General features: G+C 36.4%; 2 protein-coding genes across 4 annotated transcripts in view; one reads left to right on the forward strand and one right to left on the reverse strand.

The window, feature by feature from the left end:
* Positions 1-951: 951 nt before the first annotated feature.
* Positions 952-21,486, reverse strand: reps1 (RALBP1 associated Eps domain containing 1). 2 transcript variants are annotated; one of them, XM_016294641.1, is made up of 20 exons: positions 20,850-21,486; positions 17,752-17,875; positions 16,756-16,940; positions 15,272-15,428; positions 14,874-14,935; positions 14,075-14,240; positions 13,920-13,983; positions 13,497-13,651; positions 7,883-8,004; positions 5,176-5,256; positions 4,705-4,792; positions 3,398-3,496; positions 3,233-3,305; positions 2,876-3,006; positions 2,706-2,770; positions 2,425-2,598; positions 1,965-2,054; positions 1,737-1,885; positions 1,190-1,295; positions 952-1,082 (listed from the first exon to the last, which is right to left on the reverse strand). In XM_016294641.1, exons 1-20 carry the CDS (start codon positions 21,000-21,002, stop codon positions 1,014-1,016), a joined length of 2,313 nt encoding a protein of 770 aa, XP_016150127.1. In that variant the 5' UTR covers positions 21,003-21,486; the 3' UTR covers positions 952-1,013. The 2 variants fall into 2 exon arrangements, with proteins under 2 accessions (XP_016150127.1, XP_016150126.1); XM_016294640.1 differs by having other exon boundaries at positions 14,814-14,935.
* A 743-nt stretch (positions 21,487-22,229) lies between these two features.
* Positions 22,230-27,454, forward strand: part of cyp39a1 (cytochrome P450, family 39, subfamily A, polypeptide 1) — a 15,116-nt gene continuing 9,891 nt past the window's right edge. For both annotated transcript variants that reach the window (XM_016294643.1, XM_016294642.1), the window contains exons 1-5: positions 22,230-22,522; positions 23,575-23,710; positions 23,929-24,103; positions 26,684-26,833; positions 27,027-27,120. In XM_016294643.1, coding sequence (XP_016150129.1) covers positions 22,343-22,522; positions 23,575-23,710; positions 23,929-24,103; positions 26,684-26,833; positions 27,027-27,120 — 735 coding nt within the window. In that variant the 5' untranslated portion in view covers positions 22,230-22,342. The remainder of the gene's footprint in view (positions 22,523-23,574; positions 23,711-23,928; positions 24,104-26,683; positions 26,834-27,026; positions 27,121-27,454) is intronic.

The raw sequence follows: 27,454 nt of genomic DNA on the forward strand, positions 1-27,454 counted from the left end.
AGTTGTAAACATAAGATTCATTTGATTCGTTTGAAACTTTTCAAAGATTCAGATTATCCAGAAGAAAAAAAAAAGAATGAATCATTCACAATTTTGACTGATCCAGTGCTCAAGTTCAACTCAATGATTCAGTCGCAGCAGAAGAACACTACACAACAAACACTCAGTGTCTGTTTCTTGCAAAACCAATCATATGACCATGAAATCATTTCAATATAGCACACTTTTTTTGGAGTATCTTTTGTATTATTGGAGCTTGAAATCCCCAGTCCTTGTTTACTGTCATTATCTGAAAAAGATCAGCAACCAATATTATTTAAAAATTACAAAAAAAAAAGTCATATGGGTTTATAACAACATGAGGCTGAATAAAAAAAACTAAAGAATTGTAATTTTTGAGTGAACTGTCCCTTTAACAAGTGCCTGTCAGAATCAGTTTTCTAAAGCGTACTTCTGAAATAGTATGATCTCCCAAAAATCAGTTCTCCCCTCTGTACGACCAGTGCATGGCCTAACATGATTGTCTGAGCACACACAGGTGCCTCTAACATGGAAGAACATGACAAGCTGCCTCGGGACTCTGGAGAACAGGAGGGGAAAAGGCTCCTTCATGTTTACCAGAATTACAGCCTCCTGCCGGCCATGACGTCAGGCTCTTGCCTCACACGCTAAACATAACCTGCAATGTCTGGGGTATTACACATACAACCACTCAGACTTTCTGTTTCATCAAAGTGCCATAACGGATAATGTTTCTGGACCCCATCCCTCTGAATGGCTGTGTGAGACAGAACAGTCTGGAGGAAGCAGCGATTGTGTCTCTTCTCCCACAGTCAGCAGAGGAGTGGAGACGGGTGAAATGGACATCCTGCCAGAGGATCCAACAGACCACTCAAAAAAAAAAAAAAAAAAAAAAAAAAAAAAAAAAAAAAAGAAAAGAAAAAGAAACAACTGGGGTAATCACTCTTTCATACACACAAACATTCAATCTGAAGCGAACACACACACACTGTTTACAAATGCGAAAAAGGTCTAAGCTGTTCCAGTTGCACTTCAAGCGATATTCTTTCTTCTAGCAGGTCCTAAGAAGACAAAATTTGGAAAAAGACAAATTGTCAGACATTTGAACAGCTTGTCTTATGAAAAAAAACAAAAACCGGTGGTCACATTCAATGACATCTCACAATACCTTCAGCTGCTGCTGTAATTCACTGTTGAGCCTGGCTAAAACTGTATTCGTTTCTTTGTTTCTTCTAATGGAAGCTTGGATGGCCTTCTTATCTTTACCGATAGACCTGTTTTTAAACAGAACAGGAAGAGGAAGCATGCTTTAGGGTACAAGCAAACATTGTGAACATCGCTGGGCAAACCTCTCAACAAAAACTCCAGTACATATATAAGGGGAAAAAAGATACTATATTTTTATACATATATTGCATTTTATTAATGTTCATCTATAAATATGTATTCGTATTTATTTTATTTATTATTTATATAAAATAAATTAATTATTAAAATTATTATTTTAAATTTATTTATATTTATTTATTTATTTTTAATTGTAATTATTATTTGTATTTTTATTTATTTTGAACATACAGTAATAAAAATATAACTGTATTGACATTTTATTTTTATTGCTTAATTGTGAAAATAATGCCACAATCAATAGAAAAATAAGTAAATAAAATAAAATTTTCCATATTCTCTCCTGGTGGAGTGACTGACGACCTTACCGTGGAATTGAGGGCTGGGTTGCTAGAACAGTGGCTATGACGTTAGATTTTTGCGGAAGGTCCTCCACATCTGGTCTGAGCTCATCTTCTGATTTCAGTCTTCGACGAACGGGTTTAGGGGGTGGGGCCAATGGAGTGGATACTTTGGCCTGTCAAAAACATACACTGAGCGATTATAATGCTGAAGTAATATGCAATATGAAGATTGGTTGGTAGAGAATGGCTTACAGAGTTGACAGTGGTTGCATTTCGTTCCTCTGACTGAATGTCATTCTTTGCTGTTTTCATCGTCCCGGTGGTTTCTGCACATCTTTCTGCCTGCATGTATACATATGCATTAAACAACAGTTCAATAGTGTAGGGTCAATGAGCCTTTTTTTGAAGAAAGAAAGGTACGGTTTCCACAAAATTTTAAGCAGCACAACTGTTTTGTTTTCATTAGTGATAATAATAAGAAATGTTTTAAACACCAAATAAGAATATTAGAATGATTTGATCAAATAAATGCAGTCTTGGTGATCATTTAAAAAAATCGAAACTTTTGAAGGGTAGTGTATATACATTTCTTTATCGGAAATGTAACATTTACTTAATACATGCTGAAGTGCATCTGTGCATATTTTTTGCATCACAAAAAAGGTTTTCCTTCATAATCTGTCGTCATCATAATAAATTACTCCATTTGTACCTGTCCACTGTCAGATGTATTCTCTCCATCATCTGCCGGCTGGTCGACAGCAAAAGCCTGGAACTGGCTGAAGTCAGCAAAGTTGGGCTGTTCTGGCATCTGATGGGGTGACGTGCTGGTATGTGCTGGAAGACCATCTCCCTCAACCGAACGGTGACCATGTGGCACTGATGTCTGGGGATTTGAACATTACGTATTGAATGACTCTTCTAAAAAACGTGTAATAGTTATCTAATTATCTGAAAGCAGTTTATACAGAATTGCTAACCACTGGGCTATACCTGTGTAGGCAGTGGTCTGGGAGGCACTGCTGGGGGAAAGGCAACTACACCCGGCTGCTGCGGACCTGATGGAGAAGTAAATACAAAAGAGAACTTCAGCTTTTCCTAACCGCACCCCAACGAAACATGAAGCAATGAGTTACCTGAAAACTGTTTGTGTGCATGCATACCTGCAGGGACAGCAGCAAAGTTTCTGTTCATGTCTAGAGAGGAGGAGCGTGAGTGAGAGGCGTGGGGGCGGGGTGGAGGCGGGGGCGGAGCCACAACCTTCAGTCCTTCCGGAGAAGTGCCAGAGTGAGACCTGTAATAACACGAGCTGTAAATACTTTTTGACTGGAAATGTCACACCATGTTCTAACCCAGCGTTTCCCTATCCCAGTCCTCGCATGATAACACGATATTATTAAAAAAATGGAATCTAAACCACTAAATTATTTCCAAATCTAATTCATGTTAATCTGAGCTTTTCTTCTAGCTACAACAACACAAACATCAAAGAACAAAGTCCTGCAAAGGACGTTAAGTACCTTTGTCTGTTCACAGCACTGGAAATGGGCTCTTGATCAGATGTAAATGAATCTGAACTGCTATAGCCATCTCCTGTAAGAAGGAAGGGTAATGGCTCTGAATGAATTATGGGAGAAGATTTCCTGTCAATCAGTTAAATGCTTGAATAGCCCAGATGTACTTACCAACAGTGGTACCAGGAAACTTAATAGTTGCTGCTAACTTGGTCTCATCAGAAAGTTCTGGTGGATTCGCCATTAATGGACTTGTTGGATGTGTGTGATCTGTAAAACCAAGAGTAAGTAATTCAATTAGTTTAAAATCAAATTATTACATCCATCCATCTAGTAACTACACTACAGTTAAAAAGTTAGTTAAAAAAAAAAATCATTTGGCAAGGATGCATTCAATTATTCAACAGTGACAGTAAAGATTTTTACATTGTTTCAAATATTTTCCATTTCAAATAAATTCAGTTCTGTCAAAGATTCTATTTATTGAAATATCCTGAAGAAATTCATGGTTTAAAAAATATATTAAGCAGCACAACTGTTTTCAACACTGATAATAAGAAATGTTTCTTGATCACCAAATCAGTATATTAAAATGTGTTACATGTGACACTAGAGACTGGAATATTTTCAGCTTTGCCATCACAGAAATAAATAACATTTTAAAAGAGATTTAATAGAAAATAGTTATTTGTTTGAAATAATGTAATTGTAATATTATTATTATTATATTTCACAATAGTAATGTTTTACTGTATTTTTGATTAAATTAAGCCTAGATTAGCATAAGAGGTGCTTCTTTCAAAAACATTTAAAAAATCTTACATAGCCCAGACTTTTAAATGATAGTGTATGTTAATGATAGATTGTGGAAGAAAGTCCTATAAGAGAAAGTCCTATTTCTAGACTGAAAATTACATGTCCTATTAAACAACTAGGTTTTACATTTTCTTAAAAATTAAAAAAAAAAAAAAACCTTGGCGCTTCTGCACATCTGACTGTATTAATACACTATAAAAAGGTGGACTTTTAAATGATAGTGTATGTTAATGATAGATTGTGGAAGAAAGTCCTATAAGAGAAAGTCCTATTTCTAGACTGAAAATTACATGTCCTATTAAACAACTAGGTTTTACATTTTCTTAAAAATTAAAAAAAACCTTGGCGCTTCTGCACATCTGACTGTATTAATACACTATAAAAAGGTTTTCTGGTCAAATAAAGCCTAAACCTAAGTCTCTGTGATATGCAAAATATGGCCTTTAATCCTTTATTCAATGCAGGTCATTTCAGGGTGAAAAATTTACAAAAATTCTATACCCCTAACCTCAAGTATGAGCAATAGTGATTAAGATGGAGAATACATCAAAAATAACAACAATAAAATAATTTGAGTTTTGAGAATAAAACCTTCAAATGTTACTGCTTAGAATTCAGTCAAAAATTGAGTTTGCACTGAAAATGCACATAAACGGACGCACCACTTCCAGTTCTCTTGAGCTCCATCTCTTGCATGTGGATCTTGCTGGGTGTCATACGAATGGGCACAGGGTGGACTATTGCTGTATCCTACAATGAAACAAGCACTTTAACCGCTGCTGTCGCACAACTACAACTGTGTTCCTAATGAAGATTTATCATCTCAGTCATAAAGAAGAACAAGGAATAGTTAAGAACCTGACACGGAGTAACTAAACAAATATTTTATCACAACACCATCAAAGGACAGCCAGCAGAGTCATCACTTGGATTACATGATACAGTATGAGAGAAAGAGCATGAAAGAATTACCGGTAAGCTCAGCAAGCAAAAGAAAAACAAAAATGAATCATTTGATGATGGCACTGTGGCTGTGAATTTATCCTGAGGACATGCGCTCTCAGAGAGAATTTACAGAGTACTGGGTTAATGAATATCATTAATCATGAAACAGCACTGAGTGATTGACTTACAGGGTCAGCTGGTGCAATGTTAGAATCAAATTGGGTCAGAGTTTGTGAGCTTGAGGAGCGTTCGCTAAAAGTCTCCCACTGCTGGAGAGACAGAGCAGAGACATGTCAACAAGGTGGAGCAACTCCACTCCTCACACAAGCAAACAGAGGTCATAATACAACAACAGAGTGCCCTTTCCGCCCTCTGACTGTTTGGAGAATCCCGTGATTTGTCCTGCATTGTACTGTTGCATTCTCTCTGGTGTCCACAGAGGACCAATTGTCTTCCTAATGACCTTATAGGCTGAGAGGCAGAATGTCACATTTTATTTCCCTATTACGAGGATCAGCTTAGAAGAAACAGGCTGTAGTCATCAAAAGAGAAACCCCAATAATTAGATCTTGTAGATCAAAACGTACTGACCTGGGCTGCGTTTCCCTAAATCAGTGTTTCCCAACTTTTTTTTAGTCGCGGCACCCTTTGGAAATTTTAACAAACTTGTGGCACCCTACAAAATTAATTTTGTCACAATATTTGAATTTCTAACTTTGATATGATCATTTGAAAAGTATAGATATTCGGTACAACAGGGAAGAACTGCAGAATATAATTTCATACAGATATTTTTAATATTATTAAAAAATGTTGTCCATCAATGGTGGCAATCAGTAGGCTAATTTCTAATGAAGAGACCAATTTATATGACAGATTTTAATGTAGGCTTTTATACATACGTAAACATTATTTAATTACCATTATAACTAGCTATCTCACAAATTTTTGCTCACTCAGTGTTTTTTGAACTTTACAGTGGGGTAATTTTGGTGCAGTAGCACGAGATTCAATTCAAACTTTGAATTTAATAAAAAATGACAAGTAAGCAGTCAGTAATAAAATAAGAACAAATAAAGAAATTAATAATGATAGCACAAATAAAAAATAACGACAGGCCTTCGAATTAAATAAATTGCTTTTTAGTTTTTCAGGTAGGTCTAACAGTAGGGTTAAGATATTAAGTTTTTATTTTTTTTTACCAATTATACAAATAATGTTTAGTCCTAGAAAGCTATTATTATCAGAACACGCGAGCATAACATAGCGGTTAGCAGATCAATGAATGAGAGGGCAGCATTACCAGAGTTGCCCATATACCACACCATGTTACAACACAGTAGGGCTATTGCAGACAGAAACAATACTGTACTACATCCATGTTTCCTGTCGGCTAAATTTTTGAGTGGACTTTGCTGTTCCGATGAGCATGAACGGTATACGAGTGGAGCGACAGAGCGGAGAGCACACGCATAGAGCAGGATAATACGCAGAGCGTCACACCACGTGAAAGTGAATCCTGAGCGGTGAACTCATTTTCGGCAGCCGAAATTTTGGTGCATCTCTAATTATTGGTGACATCAGAAATGGGTATTATATAATAGATGCTTTTTTGAACATTGTAGCAATTTAAAAATAAATGATTTTTTTTTACATAGCACCCCGGTTTGGAAACACTGCCCTAAATCATCATAAGCCTAAGTTGATCGTTGCTCCATTGGTGATTAGGCTTACGATGCTTTTGGGAAACACAGCCCTGTTTAAAGATGAAGTGTGTAAATTTGTAGTCAATTAAAACTACAAAAAGAATGACTACTTGAACAGGTTTTTTTAACAGTCTTCCCATCTCCCGCTGTCATTGGTCAACAAAACAGATATTCCTGGCCTAAACTCCACTGCCATTGGTTGAGCCAATATTGCCATGTCAGACCGGTCGGGATGCTCTAACAAATATTTTTCAAGCTCCCTAGAGCCGTTTTTTAATTTTTTTTTTTAGAAATTAACCAATACATCTCACTTAAAGTTACTTAGTACCTATTAAGCTGGGATAGGAAAAAGCATTTAATATTCAAATAAAATAAGAATTTTCAAAATGAACTGAAATCCAACACGAAATCAAAATGGACCCTTTTTGCGGTCTTAAATGTCTCCAGTCCTATTTTGCAATATTTAACAATTATTCTGTAGGTAAATGTTTGGAAGCCCATTTCTACTATATAAAGGGGGAAAAAACATGCTTTGGTAAATCATGATTTTGAAATAAAAATTTGAAACCATGACACAGTTTCATAATGATGACATAAAATTGGCTTGAAATCATAATTTTGACTTCTTAACTCATAATTCTGACATGTCATAATTACATCTCATCATTTTGATATGAATTGATATGAATTGTCAAAATTATTTACCAAGTATGATTTGGGATATCATAATAATGGGATATCATAGAAACATGTTACTTTACATCATATTTTATTTTAAAATGTGTAAAACTTTTTCTGGTTTCAAGCTGACCTAACCTTGAAAAATAATATCAACCAATAAAATTATAATATTTACACACATGATCCAATCAAATCCTGCCATTGTTTCCCACTGAATATTTTGTTTCACTCTGAAATGTGTTATATTATGGAGTATTCCATTAAAAGTATTTCAGGAGGTTAATCTAAGACTTTAAAAAATGTGAGTTCAGGTCAGCAGTTTTGACTACAAGGCTGCCACATTCCCAACAAAACAGTGAAGAATTAACTGTCACAACAATTCTCATGAGAGTGTTACATGTCTGGAGAAGTGTATTAGTTTTATTTCCCCATAAAGAAAGGCAGACAGAACTACAAAATAAAAAAGAGTGAAAGAGGTAGGGTACATTGAGAACACCAAAGTCCAAACCTCATTGCTTTGATTGAGCTCAGACCAGTTCTGGTTCAGGGAAGGCATGGAAGGAGACTTATTTGGAGTGACCTCCACAGGAGAAGCAGAAAAGTCCACCTCAGTGGCAGGTTCTGGAACTCGGTGAACATACAGACAGACAGACAGACAGACAGACAGACAATAAAGAACTTATGCAGACACCTGAACATCATTCAGCATGAATATGGAATCAGCAGAATAATATTGCATCTAAAGGTCATAAACATCATAAAACTTCACAAGGACTCTCAGGGTCCCAAGGGCATATTCTATGTTCTATTTTAATATGCGAAAACTGTTGCTAAGATACAGGCTCACTTCCTATCAAGCTGTTATTAGAATATTGTAATGAGAAGCAAGTTCATTCTCGGTCTACAATGAAACTAAAATGCTGAGAAGTAACAATATATCACAACCAACTGCAACATTTTTTAGACTTTATATGTACTTATGAAGACTGAGATTTAAAAATCAGTTTATTGCAACCCAGAACATTAGCTGGTTAGGGCAAAAACTTAAGATTGAAAGACATTTTAGCTTTTAGCACTTTTAGTGTTTTTACTATTGTAGTGAGCCTGGTTATAAGAAAATGTTAAAAACACAGTTGTGTTTAAAATGTGCCTATGTAAAATAACACAAAGAATATGACAATCCCCACAATAACTGAACTATTGTTCAAAAAAATGGGGTTGATAACATTTTTTAATGTTTTTGAAAGAAGTGTCTTATGTTCACCAAGGCTGTATTTATTTGATCAAAAATACAGTAAAACAGTAATACCACTTAAAATAACTTTTCTATTTTAATACATTTTAAAATGCAATTTATTCCTGTGATGGCAAAGCTGAATTTTCAGATTTAATCATGTTCATTATTCATATTGAAAACAGTTGGGCTGCTTAAAGTTTTTGTTGAAAATGTGTTTTTATTATGGATAGCAAGTTCAAAAGAACCGCATTTATTTGAAACAGATTTTTTTAGTAACAAAGAAAGTCTTTACTGTCAGTTACAATCAATTTATTGTGCCCTTGCTGAACAACCATATTAACTTCTTAAAAAAAAAAAAAAAAAGGAGACCCCAAACCTTTGAATGGTAGTGCATGTGTCCAAATAGAGCATCAGCAAGTGGCCAAAAAAAATGACTGTAACAAGGTTTCTGCAGGATTTTTAAGCTCAAATTTAAGACCTTTTTAAGACCTGCACAAATAAAATTAATACCATATGAGCGGGGTAGGGCAATGTCTATAGTACCATATTAAACTGTAAAATTACTGTAAAAAGCTTAATTTACAGTTCAGATACAAATTTTCACAAAAAAACTAACGTTTTATAAAATGATAAACTTCAAATAAAATTTAAACAATTATCATCAATAAATTATAATATCAATTAAATAAATTAGGGGTGTGCGATATTGACAAAAAATGATATCTCGATAATTTTCTGGGATTTTATCGATAATGATAATTAGACAATATTTTGCTATAGAGTGTGTTACTGTGCTGCTATCTTATCTCTAATTGTGCTAACAACTGACTCCTGAATTTTTTGATATTCTTCATATTCTGTGTGGTCAGTTCACAGCAGTGATAGAAAGTAATCTTTTCCAACAAGTTTTATGGGCATTTTTACCTTTAAGCCATTTTTTTCTAAAAGTGTGCAACAACTTTTGAGTCAAATTCATTTGGGCTGTTACCAAGCAAATGAAATCAGTATCAACAAAATTGATCTTTGCAATGCAGAGGAAACATAGAAGCTGCATGAAAGTGAAGTGACATGTGGCCAAGTATGGTGACCCATACTCGGAATTAGTGCTCTGCATTTATCCCATCCAAAGTGCACACACTTGCAAGCAGTGCGCACACACACACCCGGAGCAGCGGTTTTTGCTGCGGCACCCGGGGAGCAGTTGGGGGTTCGGTGCCTCAAGGGCACCTCAGTCGTGGTATTGAAGGTGGGAGAGAGCGCTGTACATTCCCTCCCCCCACCTACAATCCCTGCCGGTACGAGACTCGAACCCGCAACCTTTGGGTTACGAGTCTGACTCTCTAACCATTAGACTTCCCTACAAAGGAGGCTGTTCATTGGCCGGGAATCGGACCCAGGTCTCCCGCGTGGCAGGCGAGAATTCTACCACTGAACCACCAATTTAGATGTATTTACATACTGTTTAATTCAGCTCCGAGGGACATGGAATACTCTAACCTGCAGTTACAAATGCATAATGTTTTGATATTTTAAACATAAAACATAGAAAACTGAAGGATGAAATTATTTAAAAAATGAAAAGTTACCTTAAATGTGAAATTAAAACTGCCAGTAGGTGGCAGCAAGTCACTGTTAAGTGAGTCATTGCGACTGAACCAATCATTTACACCAGGGTTCCTCAAATCTTGCCCTGGAGGGCCAATGTACTGCAGAGTTTAGCTCCAACCCTGATCAAACTCCCCTACCTATGATTTTCTAATCATCCTGAAGACATTGATTAGCATGCTCAGGTGTGTTTGATTAGGGTTAGAGCTAAACTCTGCAGGAAAGTGGATCTTGTGGGCCAGATTTGAGGATCCCTGATTTACACGGTTGATTCATTCAGGAATGAAACACCGTCGTGTTGCTCAGAGACGCAAAATAGCGCTGTGGCTGTGTTTGGAATGATTTTTGTTGGAGAAATAGAGCAAAAACAGGAAATACGGTGTCAAAACGTAAGTCTCTTAATATTAACTTCTTGTTTATTGAACTGTTGTATAAAATTAATATCACATTTGTAATCATGCTTACTTTTGGAGAAAAAAACGGCACTCTTTGTGTGATATTAACTATATGAAATGATATAAATATATACATTTTCTGTCCCATATCTTGAATTATGTGATAATTCTAAAAGCATTTTAATAGACTGATTAATGCAGTGAAAGAACTCACTATAAATGCGCGTGCGCACTAGTCTAACCTGCTAGACTTCATCACGTAATGTATGCACGCACTCTGTAGGTGTTTTGTTTGCTTTTCGCGATATACTCAATATCAAATCGCACATCATTAAAACAACAATTACGATATTATCCCACACCCCTATACTGTTTAGATTTTTATAATGCATTGTCTTCTTATCGATCCACCAGTTCACATTCTAAGCTCTGCGTGTTTGCAGGGTAAAAACATGGGTCGATTTTTGCATTGGTCTGAACTCTGAACAAAACAACAGTTTTATTGAAAATGCTCATTCATTCTCTGACAGCAGGTGGAGCGTTTGGTAGAAATATAACTGTTTCCCCGGTAACAGCAGAACAGCAGCGCAGCACCGGACTTTGTATGTGCAGCGCTCGTGTTTATTTCATGGTTTCATAGCCTTTTGAAGTTTAATCGTCACATTGAGCCATATCGCAATTCTGGTCCTTCCGTCCCCAAATTTAAGACCTCTTGAAATCATAATTAAAGGGGTCATATGATGCTGCTAAAAAGAACATTATTTTGTGTATTTGGTGTAATGAAATGAGTTTATGCGGTTGAAGGTTCAAAAAACACACATTATTTTCCACATACTGTACATTATTGTTTCTCCTCTATCCCCCGGCCTTTCTGAAAGGCGCCGATTTTTACAAAGCTCATCGGTCTGAAAAAGCGAGGTGTGCTCTGATTGGCCAGCTAATCCAGTGCGTTGTGATTGGCCGAATTCCTCAAGCGTGTGACGGAAATGTTACGTCCCTTACCATATTGTGATGCCTGTGGCAACAATACTACAGCGAGAATAAAAGTTATGCCTTCTTTCTCTGCGTGAACATTTGGGAGCCGTTATGCAAATCTTCCCAGATAGTGACGTAGGTATGTGGGGGTGTGTTAGAACGAGCCGTTTTAGGTAGGGGTGGCTGAATTTTAACATTTATAAAGAATATCTCTTTGGATTTGAGACTTTAGTCTTTACAACTTTACAGATCTTCTTTATGCACCAAGAGCTTGTAACACTCCAAAGAGAAAGGAAAATTTTAAATTGCATCATATGACCCCTTTAAGATTTTTTAAGGCCTTAAATTTGATACAACGCGGAAACCCTGTGTAATTACACTACAGAAGTATTTCTTCATATATCTCTGTGTATTTGGAAACGTCACTTTGCACATATCATATTCAGAAAAGGTTTTAAGGAAGCACTCTGTATGCAGAACGCTCAGAAATAACTGAGCTGCATATTTCATAAATATATACATTTTCTGTCCCATATCTTGAATTATGTGATAATTCTAAAAGCATTTTAATAGACTGATTAATGCAGTGAAAGAACTCACTATAAATGCGCGTGCGCACTAGTCTAACCTGCTAGACTTCATCACGTAATGTATGCACGCACTCTGTAGGTGTTTTGTTTGCTTTTCGCGATATACTCAATATCAAATCGCACATCATTAAAACAACAATTACGATATTATCCCACACCCCTATACTGTTTAGATTTTTATAATGCATTGTCTTCTTATCGATCCACCAGTTCACATTCTAAGCTCTGCGTGTTTGCAGGGTAAAAACATGGGTCGATTTTTGCATTGGTCTGAACTCTGAACAAAACAACAGTTTTATTGAAAATGCTCATTCATTCTCTGACAGCAGGTGGAGCGTTTGGTAGAAATATAACTGTTTCCCCGGTAACAGCAGAACAGCAGCGCAGCACCGGACTTTGTATGTGCAGCGCTCGTGTTTATTTCATGAAATCATAGCCTTTTGAAGTTTAATCGTCACATTGAGCCATATCGCAATTCTGGTCCTTCCGTCCCCAAATTTAAGACCTCTTGAAATCATAATTAAAGGGGTCATATGATGCTGCTAAAAAGAACATTATTTTGTGTATTTGGTGTAATGAAATGAGTTTATGCGGTTGAAGGTTCAAAAAACACACATTATTTTCCACATACTGTACATTATTGTTTCTCCTCTATCCCCCGGCCTTTCTGAAAGGCGCCGATTTTTACAAAGCTCATCGGTCTGAAAAAGCGAGGTGTGCTCTGATTGGCCAGCTAATCCAGTGCGTTGTGATTGGCCGAATTCCTCAAGCGTGTGACGGAAATGTTACGTCCCTTACCATATTGTGATGCCTGTGGCAACAATACTACAGCGAGAATAAAAGTTATGCCTTCTTTCTCTGCGTGAACATTTGGGAGCCGTTATGCAAATCTTCCCAGATAGTGACGTAGGTATGTGGGGGGGTGTTAGAACGAGCCGTTTTAGGTAGGGGTGGCTGAATTTTAACATTTATAAAGAATATCTCTTTGGATTTGAGACTTTAGTCTTTACAACTTTACAGATCTTCTTTATGCACCAAGAGCTTGTAACACTCCAAAGAGAAAGGAAAATTTTAAATCGCATCATATGACCCCTTTAAGATTTTTTAAGGCCTTAAATTTGATACAACGCGGAAACCCTGTGTAATTACACTACAGAAGTATTTCTTCATATATCTCTGTGTATTTGGAAACGTCACTTTGCACATATCATATTCAGAAAAGGTTTTAAGGAAGCACTCTGTATGCAGAACGTTCAGAAATAACTGAGCTGCATATTTCCCAATTTGAAGCTCTGGTTGGCGTGAGGCTTTTCTGCTTACCTGCCGAGTCATCCAAGTCAATAAGCTTTGGCATTAGGCTCTCGGGTAGCTTTTCAGGAAGGTCATAACCATTTTTTCTAGCGACCACAAGATGAAACGCAGCACAGAACTCATCCAGGGTCAATGCACCATCTTTATCAAAATCTGATAGCTCCCTGCAAGGTAAAGCAGGTCAGTCAATACAGATAAGATGAATATTTTAAGGCACAAAAAAAACAACAACAGATGACGGGGACAACTTCCTTTTTTTAAAGACAGGGCATTAACAAATCGAATGCAAATGGCTAAGATTATCAACTGATGCTGTTAAGGAGTGGCAACATATGCATGAGTTCTTGGTTACACATCTATTTCAGACAATCTACACCAAGGTAATCCAAAATGAACAAAGAGAGACAGTGTAACTTATGTAAAACTACTTACCAAATGTGAGACAGTTCTAGAATAGGCAGTTTCGACTTTGTAAAGAATTCCTTCGCGGCTGAGCCTGAACAATAATGGATACATTTTTAGGCTGGTAAATTCAAAACAGAAAACAGCATAAAGGCAGTTACTGTTCAAAACAAGGTCTCACTAACCAGGGATTAAACCAGTGAGATCAGCCTGAATGGTCTTAAACTGGTTTATGTAATACTGTCTTTGCTCATCTGTGATTTTCCAGGGGTCATCATAACCGCTGATCTGTCTTTGGATTTCATTTGTGGTCATTGCAGATGGCACAGTTCGTACTGTCGTGCTCTCCGGCTGGAGCAGAAAAGGAAGGGAAAAATAAGAATTAAATTTTGTAATACACTTATATTATGTACACTAATGTTTAAAAGTTTGGAGTTTGTAAGATTTTCTGTAATAGTGAAATATTATTACAATAAAAAAATGTTTTTATTTATTATAAAATGTAATTTATTCATGTGATGGCAAAGCTGAATCTTCAGTCTTCAGTGTCACATGATCCTTCAGAAATCATTCTAATATGCTCAAGAAACATTTGGTGTTCAAGAAACATTCCTTACTACTATCAAGGTTGAAAACAGTTGTGCTGCTTATTTTAAATCTGAAGATTTCAACTGTGTTTTTTTTTAAACAGCTTAAAGAACATAAAAAACGGCTTAACTACTTTGTTTTCAAATTTCTTGTATGACCGGTAATTCTCTGAACATGCATTCATTTGGGCTTGGCAAATATTTAATAAAGTCTGCTTTTGTTAACACAAAAGTAAACATCTGTTCTGCCACAGAAGCCTTGGTTACAGCAGGCCAGTGGTGACAGATTATGTTGTATACATAACAAATGTATACATGGAGGCCCACATTGCATTACCTGAGCTGAGGGGGGATGCATTGGAAGTGTGCTGGAGGGGGGCGTGTCTGTAAAACTGACCCAACTTTCCTGGACAGGAGGGGGTGAATGGGCGGACCACATCCCATCACCTGTAACTGGTCCTTAGGCAAGACACAGAAAGAGAGAGAGAGGAAAGAAAGAGAAACAGATAACAGGTAAAAAAAAAAAGGATAATAATGAATCAATTTAAGAAACTACACATCTTGAAAATTTAGGAAGAATCCAGTACATCATGTGGCATTTAATATCAAACATCTGTAAGTATAACTGATCTTTAAGTTAGAATTGCCTACTTTATAATCACTTTAATTAATAAATAATTACTACATTAAATATTGCATTATAATAATATAATATAATATACTGTTTGTTAATGTTAGTAGGGTTATTGTGTGACCTAAACAATGTACATGACTGTATTATTAAACATTGAGTACCTGGCTGTGCTTCTCTAAAAGGTGGCCAAACAACTCCTGGCACTGAGGGCTGTCTGTCGACGTTTCCACCGCTGGCCTGGCGTTTGTGCTTCCTCCAGGCATGGGGCGAAGTGGGAGGGGACTGGTGCGGTGACACTACAGGAGATGTGGTGTCCGGCTGGAGCCAGAGATAAACAAAATTAATTACTTAGTAACTTTACAGACTTCCAGCAAATCAGATGACCTTGGAACAGCAGAGATACATGCTGAAGTAAACAAATAGCCATTTTACAGATGCAAACCAGTACACTTAATACAGAGACTCTATGAAGCATCTTGGAGTTAACTGCCTTGGCACAAAGAGTTCATGGAACTCTTCAGTTATCAGATCACTACCACACAACACCCCAGATGGTAACAAATAACCTATAATAACAATAATTTAAAAAAAAAAAACCTCTTATGCAGAGTTCACACTGCATGATTTTCAAACTCGTCGGATCGCCGTTGTTTTCACACTGCGTGACTATCTGGGGTAGCATTCAGTTGCTGCTGTGTTCACATTGCACGATGGATCGGCGACAGGAGGTTACACACTGCATGACTTTACAATAGAAAGAATCTCTGACAGCTCTGTCTGGTACGCAAACTACGTTTCACAACAAAACACACGCGAGAAGTGATAAGGAAATAACGCGATAACCCGAGTGCGTCAGACCGGAGTTCACGAGCAAGACTGGAATTATAAAATATATATATATAGCCCGCAAACTGTCTGTGAGCTGATGTTCACACTGCGTGATTGTCACTCGCATGAACGAGCACCGATTTGCCTCCGATTTCAGGCATTTGTCGCCGATTTCGCAAAACCTGTCAGCAAGTGAAAAATCGGGCTAAAATCGTGCAGTGTGAACTCGGCATTAGTTGCGTCAAAGACTGAAAACTAAAATCATGACAAAAAAATAAATATAAAAAAATACAATGTAAAATATTATTAAACTTATGTACTGAAAACTAAAATCATGACAAAAAAATAAATATAAAAAAATACAATATAAAATATTATTAAACTTATGTACTTTCCACAGTTGGCGATACCCATTTAATATTCAAAAAACAAATACACTACTGTGAACACACCTGTTTATTTAAACAATGTTTTAAGTTAAAAGTTAATAAGTTAAATATTATCAATCGTTTATTTTCTTAAAATAATGGCATATGGCATATTAGCCTAAAAAGTAACCCCCGTATCTCAATGTATATTCAGATACATATATTCAAATAATTATTCAAGTGAACGAACAGTAATAAATGAGAATTAAATTAAAAAGCGATTACTGATTTTTCACTTTTTTGGCAATATTCTTATATAATAAATATGTAATGTGCACTACATAATAGACAGTGACAGATCTAGCTAGCTACATTTACAAGGCCTAATGCACTGATTTCATATTTCCACTCATATTCAATAATAGCATATGGAATATATTCTGTAGTACCTGTGGATCTACAGTGGGCACACAGGGCTGAATCATCTCATGCGCTGACACTTTTTTGGCTTGCACTCGGCCTGGAGGTCTGGGGAAGTAGGGTCCCTGGTTCTCTGTGTCTGCGAACATGACTGCGTGCCTTGTCTCCTGCTCGTTCTTGCCCATCACAAAGCGAGGGAGGGGCAGATCCCTGACTGCAAACACAACTCCACATTAGACTTTTGCATTCAGAGACAGATTTAATAAACAAATACTGTCAACAAACTGATATTATTTGCTTAACTTGATCAGAAAATGAATCAAAACCCCTGATTACCGAGGTCGAAAACTTTCATTACTAATTTTAAAATAAATGGAACAGAAATCAATAGAAACCAAGTTTATTCAAGGCCTATATAAACTTCAGGGTACTGTCAGCAATTTCCTGTTGACTGTGTCATCGTGTTCTTGCAGTATTTTCAAGGCTATGAGCCGGGTCTTATTTCCTGCTAATTTATACCACTGTCAATGTCTCATTCTTTTACAAGGCCTTGTGTCTAACTTCCCAAAATTCATGTAGTGCTTTTGCACAGGGCTTCCTGACAGGGACTGGGTTTATATAGAGAACAGCCATGATAGTCAATAAACAAACAGGAGCATTTGCATTTGGCTTAAAGGCACATACAAACATTTCACAGAAATATACAAATACAACAGAAAAAAAAAAAAGCAATTTAAATGTACAACATAGTATTCCAGGACTCAAACCTAAATACCAGAATAAAAAATGGCTCGTGTTTGCAATATCCACATTCAGTCTTTTTCAGCAAAGAGGCAGTAAGATTATCCTCTAATTCTTGTTATGTAATGGTTGTAACTGCCACAATGGATTCATTTGTAAAATGAGCATCTACAAAATTACAAGGATGTGATACTGAAGAGCATATTGCATATTGATTTGGTGCATATGGTACACACATGCAGAAACGGCTATAAAAGGGTTTAAGAATGTTTGTTGCTACCCACCACTGTTCAGGCTCTCCACACGCAGGGGCAGTCCAGACTGGGCCAGTGCAATGAGCTTCAGTGCAATGTAGAACTGACTCCGACCGAAATGGCCGAGGCGCGTGGCCCCGCAAAGTTCAGTAATCTAGAAAAATGGAAACAGAACTATCAATCAGATAAACTGACCTTAACATAGAACACAGGTGAACATACGATAGCATGACCAGAAGTGAGTATAGGTTAATAAAGTTAAAGCCTGTTTAAACAAACAAACAAATGCGTGCACACACACACACACACACTAAAAGCACCAAGCTGGATTTGAGACAACTGAAAGAACATTTAATGAACAGTGAAACAGTCTGCCAATTATTTGATCTCAAACTCGTTTTTTTTTTTTTAAAGGGTCTGAGAGTAACGCAATTTCAATTCTCTGTGTGTATGTGCTGTACATGTGGAAGAATTGACAATAAAGCAGACTTGACTTGACTTGAATTTAAATCAGCTAAAGGTCAAATTGTCCCTCTCAAATTGATATGTATTATAAGTAAAATTAGAATATAATGTAAAAGTATATGACTATGTACACCAATAATAAATAAATAAATGCATGCATGTATATACACACACATACATTGCATCATAAGCTCAAAAAGTTCAAAAGTCAGCTCAGCAAGTCTGCATTTAAAATGTAAATTAATTTTAAAAAGTAATTTATTCCTTTGACAACAAAGCTGAATTTTTAGAAATCATCCCATCAGTGTAACATGATCCTACAGAAACCACTCTAATATGCTGATTTGCTGCTCAAAATACATTCCCTATTATTATCAATTTTGAAAACACTTGTGCTGCGCAATACATTTCAGGATTCTCTGATAAAAAGAACAGAAGCTGTTTGAAATAGATTTTTGACAGTAGTGTATGTAAATACAATAATATGATATTATAGGCCAGGCATAGAATGCAACACTTCATTTTTGTACAATATGTAACAAGGGGTCTCAATCGCTCTATCCACCATGGGTCTCTTGAATTAGACAACACTTTGGTCAATCGCCAATATAATGGCAGAATACATATTACAACTCACTTCAACCCAGAAAACTAATAAAATCTTGCTTGTTTGTAGGTGACCAAATACTTATTTTACCGAGGAATTTACCAATTAATTCTTTAAAAATCCTACAATGTGATTTTCTGGATTTTTTTTTCTCATTTTGTCTCTCATAGTTGAGGTATACCTATGATGAAAATTACAGGCCTCTCTCATCTTTTTAAGTGGGAGAACTTGCACAATTGGTGGCGGACTAAATACTTTTTTGCCCCACTGTACATAGCTGTTAATCAGCCTGGTAAAACATTAAAAATCCATTAGTAAAGAAACAACACGTAAAAAACTTTGTAATTTCACACATGTAAACCTTCAATGAAATGCCCTTGATGACCCCTGTCAATTACTTCAGTATTACAGATCAATAAATCTGTTGCTCAGACAAGATCAACACAATAAAAAGATGGGCAGTTGTCACTAGCAACTCATGGACACACCCCTTCACTAAACTCAGGGCACAAACCTAGAAGCAAATAGACTATGAAGACCACAAGTTTTTTTTTTACTTGTTATGCTCTAACAGTGCTGAGTGTAGCAACAGATGAGTGCACCAATCATCAGTGAAGAAACAAACACCACTCTATGACACTTCAAAAACCAGCAACCTCCAAAAAGATGCTTGACAGTACAAAATAGAGTTGGGCCGATAGACGATGCCATCATCCATCGCCGATGGCTAATACACATCACGATGTTGAGCCGGCATCATGACCCCCCCCCGCAGTTATATAATTGGGTAATTATACTACATATATATTTCAGCATCAGGGAGCCGCTATTACACCTGGCATCATGCTTTTGAATGCACGATCGCTTTTAGTTTCACTTTCACTTTCGAGATTGCACATACTCTGTTTATACTATGGAGCGGCAGTACTTGCCAAACATTTTACAAGTTTATATGTTTGTCAGTGGTACTGAGGATCTGCAAATCATTCGTCATCGTCCTCAGTCATCTCTCCTTACTCCGTTTATGTGGTAAGTGAAATTTTATGTACTGTAATGTAACAGGCAACCATTACACCGTGTCTACAGTTGTAGTGTCGTGCCGCATCAGCTAAAGTCTGTCTACACAGACTGCACGCGACAAAGCAACCGTTGAAAATCATTTGAAATTTGTGTCAGCACATCATAAATAGAATGCAGCAGCAGTGTACTGTCGGGGATTTGTCGTGTCGCGCTGCGCCGCATCCAGTGTAGACAGCATCACTGATTATAATGAGTTCTATAGACTGATCTATATATAATAAATCTCTATTAGAGATCAGTGGTTCTATAGTATTGTGTCGCGCTGCACCGCTCGCGTCTGGTGTAGACACGGTGTTAGGAATCCTGTTTTCCCTTATAAGGATTCACGCTTCGGGTACACCCCCTAACCCCCCCCCCCCCCCCTCCCCCCCGCCGATGTCATTGTCCATCACGATGTTTCACTGTAGACATCGTCCGATGCCAAGTTTGTAGACATCGCCCAACCCTAGTACAAAACAATCAGAATAGAATGAAATCAAATATTATCAACAAGTTATGATCAGTTGAAATATAGTTAATAAATTCAACGGATTGTTTTGACCAAAAATAAAGGGTCACACATTGTGCATAACCCCAAATCTTCTTCCTTGCATTAATGCTTTGATAAGTGAGAAAATCACGTTTCAAGAGTCATCACTTTTATGGATCTCGTGACAAAAACAGAAAATGACTATTTATGCTGATATTTAAGAGGAAGCAGGCGCAACTAATAATTCTACAGACTTGCACAATGCAGGAAACAAAGTTTAACACTCCAGATGCATCACCCTTCATCTGTGCAACTCAGCAACAATGAGATTCATTCATCAGATCGGTCTAAACACTCTTGACATCGCCCAAATGATCCATTAGAGCTATTAGCATGTCTGGAACGATGAACTCGAGCCATCAGTTCAACTTACCGAAGTGTATAAGCATAACAACACAGATCTGCTGACTAATAGACACACACATCTGAATCAGATGCATACTGTACCTGATGGACCACTTCGTTTGAGAGCTGGGCCGCCCGGAAGAGGTCCAGAACTTTGCCATTGGAAGCCACTTTCTTGGTGTTATCCACATCACAGGAAAGGAAGAGTTCAGAGTAATATTTCTGCTCGACATCGCTCAGTGTTAAACTCTCCATCGTGGCATCAAACAGCTGCTGGTGGCTTCACCTTATCAGGCCAGTGTCGTGCCTTTCGGTGTATGAGCAAGACAAGAAACTAGCAAAACAGAAGTAAGATCCTTCTATGAAAGGGACGGACTCGAAAGAGCGTGTTTCGGGGCGCTTGTTGTTGTTTTATGTACCGTTAGTCGCTGCCTTTGCTCTTGTCTTTTGGCCCTCGCAAAGTCAAGCAAACTAATAGAGCCTGGGATGTCGGAATTCAGCGGTAACAGCGTTGAGACTGGGTTCCGCCCTCGCGCTGGCTCTTTAAGAGGAGGATGTGGCCGTCGGTGCAGCGGTGGAACTCGTGTAGCCACTGAGCGATGTTAGGAATAAAGTTTCTGGCTCTTTGGGCTGCTTCTCTCTGCAGACAGCGCCGCCATTCCTGGACCCCGTGACGTCATGGCCCAGGCGCGGAGGACCCGGATGGAGTGTGGCGTCACAGATGTGCCGTCAGCTGGCGTGTTTGTAAAATCTGCTGTTTCATAGTCATACATGTAAAAGCAAATTTAGCTTATCTAATCCGTGTTTTAGTTCAATTAGTTTTGCTTTTTGGCTCTCTTAAATATATTGGTAATACAATTTTTTATTTAATATTACATTGAACTGAAAGCGATTTACTATTTTTTATTTATTTAATTATAGCTCTATTATTTAATTCTATAATTTTTTTTATTACTGTATCTTAGATTGCGCCAAAATTTACTTTGGTATGAAAACGTTTCCAAAGTCTGTATACTATATTTTATTCTGTAGCAGATTCTAGAAATGTTAATACCATACTTGAATTTTAATTTCAATTTAAGATATACTTATTATATATGTAAAGTTTCTTGACACTGTTGCTTCAGCGTCTCAGATATTATTGGATCAATAGACTCACGACCAAATGTACTTACGTGTTGAACCACCAAATTTGATATATTTAACACTTCTTTATTCATTCTGCGTAATGATTTTTTAACTGTTTACGTTTGAATGAACTGCTGAGTTAGCAGCGCCTGCAACACCTGGCTATCTAGATCATATAGTAGGAGGGGTTATGTTATGGCGTGAGCTGGGTTTGAAGATAGTGGGCGCGGTTAGCGTTGTGGTAGGAGGAGCTAAAGCTTTAATGGCAGGGGGTAGTGTTATGAAGTCACACGGGGTTGTTCATAGTGGGAGGAGTTAGCGGTGTGGTGGGAGGATTTAGTTTCATTGCTCAGATCATTCGCAATGGAAATCCGATCTGATCAGTGTAATCAGATATGTTAACAGGACCTTTTGACACAGACTCATCATATGCGCTCCAGACGAGCATCACTGGACTCTAGGTTGCGATGGAATGGATTACTTTAATTTTGACTGTATCTATTGTGATTATTTCTTTTCATCTTCTCTTTGGCAAAAGAAGTCATCCCAATGCTCCTCCATGCATAAGAGGTTGGATACCTTGGTTTGGTGCTGCTTTTGAATTTGGCAAAGCACCTTTGCATTTCATTCAGCAAGCCAGAGCCAAAGTAAGTGTGTCCACTGGGAAATTACTTGAATAAAGAATCATAACTGTATCGTCTAGATGATTTGCATAGGCATATAGATTTTTTCATAGCTATAATATTTGCATATATTTTTTATTTATGCAAATGACAGTGCAGTGGGATTTCAGACATTTGATTCAACATTTGTCTCCTGGACATTTGTTATGTAAATTAAATATGTAAAAATGTATTGGTAACCGTTTTTGGCATAAATCATACAGGGTTGGTCTGGCAATGGGTCCAGAAGTCCAGCTCCTCCCCTGCAAATTTTGACGAACCTGTTGCACTCACCTACTGTACAAAAATGTAAAAGTGCAGTGTGATCATTTTGATTTTTAGAGTTTTTTTAAAGTAACAGTTTGTCAATATAATTCTATATTTTACACGTTCTGCTAAAATGAGCAGCACATTATTATTACCGTACTATAATTATTTTAAACACTATTAGAATATTTGCCATCAGACTTTGTATCTTAACTACACATCTTTGCTTTACCATGCTTGTTTATGTATTTATTCTGATGGCTGGCTGTTTATACTTTCAATACTTTCATTAGCAACTACAAAAAATGTACCCAGATGCTGTGCTGGAGCCCTGTGGCCGATGTTGACGTGTTTTGTTTTTGTGCTGTGCCATACTAACCGAGTTTGAAGACAGTTCAGTTCAGCACCACTAATTTATGCAACTAGGACAGAAGCTGCACACAGTGGCCCTTTTTGACACAATTTTTGTTCTGGGCACCACTTGTGCCAGTTCTCTGAAAGCATGGGAGATAATGAGAGGTTTGCTGAATAGACAACTACTCTATAAAATTCAGTAATTGCTTCTGCCAAGGCAAGAAATCACACAAAAAGAGTGCTTTTTAAGGTTCCCTGGGGGGTCACTGAATAAATATATTTAATTGCCTGTTTTTGTGCTGTATTTTTTTTTCTTTCACTTAATTTGCATCTTAATATAAGATTTAATCATTTGTATAAAATAGAAATTATATAGCTTAATTTCTAAAAGTATAATAGTGTGTTTGTTCTTCTAGTATGGCCCAGTTTTCACTGTTGTAGCTGCTGGGAAGAGACTGACATTTGTGACCCTAAATGAGGATTTCCGAGCTTTTTTCACCTCCAAAGATGTTGATTTTGAACAAGCAGTGCAAGAAGCTGTTCACAACACAGGTACAGTATAACACTCGAGGTAAATGTTTAGATTTATAATCGATTTCTAAAGCTCTTGAATCTACACCATTACTCTCTTATACATGACCTTAGACTCTGAACTCGATGAGATGATTTATGACTGTCCTTGACTTCCTTTCAATACTGCTGATGATTGGACGTCATCGGTATTATAGTCTGTGATAATGGGATAATGTTAACCTTGGGTTCCTGTCCAGCTTCTATCAGCAAAGACTGTTTCTATAAAACCCATCCAACCTGTGCCACCGTAATCAAAGGCAGACTGACTCCGGGCAACACAGCAATGCTCTCAGTTCATCTCTGTGAAGAATTTAATGACCATCTGGAGAACCTTGGAAGTGAAGGATCTGGACAGCTGAATGAGATCATCAAGTATAGTTTTCTTGCTTTAATTATTTACATTGTGCTAAAGTTTCTCTTAGAGAACAGTAGTCATGCCTTCCATACATTTCACTGCAACTGGTTAACACAAAAAAGAGAAATTCTGTGCTCAGTAATGCCACTGTATATCAATGGATTATACTTATGATATGTAGAGTATAACAAAGCTATAACAAAATTGTGCTGGTTTGCAAAAAAGGCCTAATATGACCTAAAAATATTCAAAAAATATTAGAACTTTCCATAGTGTACAACAATTACATATGTATCAGCTTTAATGCATTTATCAAATTAACCAAAGTGTGCAGTCAAATGTCAAAAGTTACAAAAAGTATTCAAAATGTATAATTTAACTTACAATCTGCAAAGGGGTATTCAAATACTCCATTTAATGTCAAAGGACCTAATATAAATACAAAAATTCTGTAATTTTCTGTCATTGTTTGCATGTAGTAAAACCATAAATCACCTACAGATGTATCAGAAAACGTCATGTTTGCATTTTCTTGTCACTGGCCATAATTCTAAAATTGAAATCAAAATTAGGCATAAAATGTTGTCTTGTTAAAATTGGCTGAGAATTGAACAAATTGTTGTAACCTGGCTCAGAGGAAGATAAGAATCATGTCTTTGTGGCAGTTTTTCTGTAATTAAGGGATTGAATCCCATCCTACAAATGGTTGTCGAAAGCAAAAATGCTATGAAATCCATATCTTTTTTGTAAGAAAGTGAGTCTGTAGGGGTGTGCGACATATATCGTCTGCCCCACACAATTTATAGTAAATACTGTAGTGTTTTTGAACCATACTATAGTAAAGTGCATTATACTGTATATATTATAGTGTTTACAACACTTTTTAATGATCGCTACAGCATACTGTTGTATTAACTATAGTGAACTGATAAACTGTAACAAATACTACTTTAGTTTTTCCTACAGTAAACTGTAGTGTATTGTAGTATAATATAAAATATAAACTTAGTACAGTATTGGGTAAAGTAATTTGTTTATATTACTATAGTTGTTATATTACCACAGCATCTATAGAATTACCACAACAAATTAATTCAAGTAATTTACTATAGTATGGTTGAAAAACACTATAGTATTTACTATAAATGACTATAGTATTTTTTCATGTGGGGCGATAATATCGTAATTGTTGTTTTAACGATGTGCGATTTGACAAAAAACATTCAAAACAACCCTACAGAGTGCACGCATACATTACGTTAAGTCTGCATGATTCAGTCTAATAAAATGCATTTAGAATGATCACAAATTCAAGACATGGGGCAGAAAATTTATATATTTATACCACTTCATATAGTTAATCAATTTCACATGAATAGTGCAGTTTTTCTCCAACAATTACCATGATTACAAATGTGATATTGATTATTTACAACGGTTAAAAAAACAAGAAGTTAATTAAGGGATTTAAGTTTTAGACACCATATTTCCTGTTTTTGCACTATTTCGCCCACAAAAAATAATTCTGCGTCTCTGAGCAACATGACAGTGTTTCGTTCCTGAATGAATCAACCGTTTAAATGATTCGGTTTCGAACGCAATGACTCACTTTTTAACAGTGACTTGCTGCCACCTACTGGCGGTTTTAATTTCACATTCAAAGTATCTTAATTTCAAATATCAGTATTCAACCTTTTATGTTTAATATATCAACAACAACAAAATGCATTTGTAATTGCGGTTTAAATGCATTTATGTCCTGCATTAAACAGTGTGTAAACATATCTAGATGCAACTTCAGATGCAGCTTCTGACTTTCCTCTGCATTGTAAAGTTGAATTTTGTTGACACTGATTTCATTTGCTTGGTAAAAGCCCAAATGTTTTATTATTCTAATTCACTGATTAAGCGTAAGAATATGACTCAAAAGGTAATGAACTCTTTTAGAAAAAATGGCTTTATGAAGGTAAAAATACCCATAAAATGTAAAAATCAGTTTAAACTTGTTGGAAAAGATTCATTTTATGTTTAATATATCAACAACAACAAAATGCATTTGTAATTGCAGTTTAAATGCATTTATGTTCGCACACCTCTAGTGTCATGCTTGAGGAAAACAGGCACTATTTTTTAAATCAGCACGCCAAAATTAGTAAGAAACAAGTATTGGATGTCACTAAGCAAATGTAATGCAGTGCAGTGTAATACACTATACATTAATATTGTATTGTATATTGTAATATTTCAAGATAATTTAATTATGTCCACGGCAGTCCTTAAGATACCAGCACAATAACACACTCAGCAAAATATTATCTAATAATCGTTATCGATAAAATCCCAGAAAATATCAAGATATTATTTTTTGTCAATATCGCACACCCCTAGTGTCATGCTTGAGGAAAACAGGCACTATTTTTTAAATCAGCACGCCAAAATTAGTAAGAAACAAGTATTGGATGTCACTAAGCAAATGTAATGCAGTGCAGTGTAATACACTATACATTAATATTGTATTGTATATTGTAATATTTCAAGATAATTTAATTTATTTATTTCTTGAAAACTGTATTATACACTTGGTTTCTTGTTTTCAGGAGTGTTATGTATCCAGCAGTAATGAGCAACTTACTGGGCCGATGTAACTCCCCTAATAATGCCCTCACGAGGCAGGAGTTCCTGGAGAAGTTCACAACGTATGATGAAGGATTTGAATATGGCTCCCAACTCCCAGACATGTTCTTGAAGTGTGTGAGCGCTACTGCCACAATATTACTGAAAGCTGCAATTATAAAACACAATTAGTCTCCTGAATCATGTTTATACGTTATTAGAAAAATAATCGAATAAAGGCCTTGCAAATCAGCATACATTTCTGTTTAAATACATTCAAAACATCTGTAGCCAAAGAGTTAAAGGATGCATCTTTTGTGTCTTCAGGCAATGGGCAAACTCAAAGCAATGGCTCCTTTCTCTGCTGAGAAATATGACTATCAGATCACAGGAGACCCTCTACAATGAGAATGATGGAAAGGTAATATTGGTAATAGTTCAATTAGATTACTGTACTAATTACTCTCTCTAAAAAGGACTGCATTACTTGTTGCTAATTACTTTCTAAATCCCATGTCAACTTTGACCAGTAATACAAGGATAGACAAGATCTTTTAATACTTTCCAATTAAATAATAAAAAATTGCATAAATTATTATTGAACTGACTAAAGTATTTAAAGGGAGAAAGTTACATTAAAACATACAATACAGTTACATCAGAAGTAACTGTAATGACATTACAGAAAAAATAAGAATAATTCCTTACTTTACTTTTTCAAGGGGAAGTACTTAATGTACAGCAATTAATGGCTT

Source organism: Sinocyclocheilus grahami, unplaced genomic scaffold, assembly GCF_001515645.1.
Source record: "Sinocyclocheilus grahami isolate Dianchi unplaced genomic scaffold, SAMN03320097.WGS_v1.1 scaffold321.1, whole genome shotgun sequence".
NCBI lineage: Eukaryota > Metazoa > Chordata > Actinopteri > Cypriniformes > Cyprinidae > Sinocyclocheilus > Sinocyclocheilus grahami.

What these genes read in the sequence shown, in the direction of transcription:
- reps1 (XM_016294640.1), bottom strand. Translation starts at nt 21,002, where the DNA reads ATGGAGAGTTTAACACTGAGCGATGTCGAGCAGAAATATTACTCTGAA. An exon ending in CAAACGAAGTGGTCCATCAG is followed by an intron (nt 17,876 to 20,849) that starts GTACAGTATGCA and finishes CCATTTTTCTAG; the next exon opens with ATTACTGAACTTTGCGGGGC. An exon ending in ATACATCTGACAGTGGACAG is followed by an intron (nt 2,055 to 2,424) that starts GTACAAATGGAG and finishes GTATACATGCAG; the next exon opens with GCAGAAAGATGTGCAGAAAC.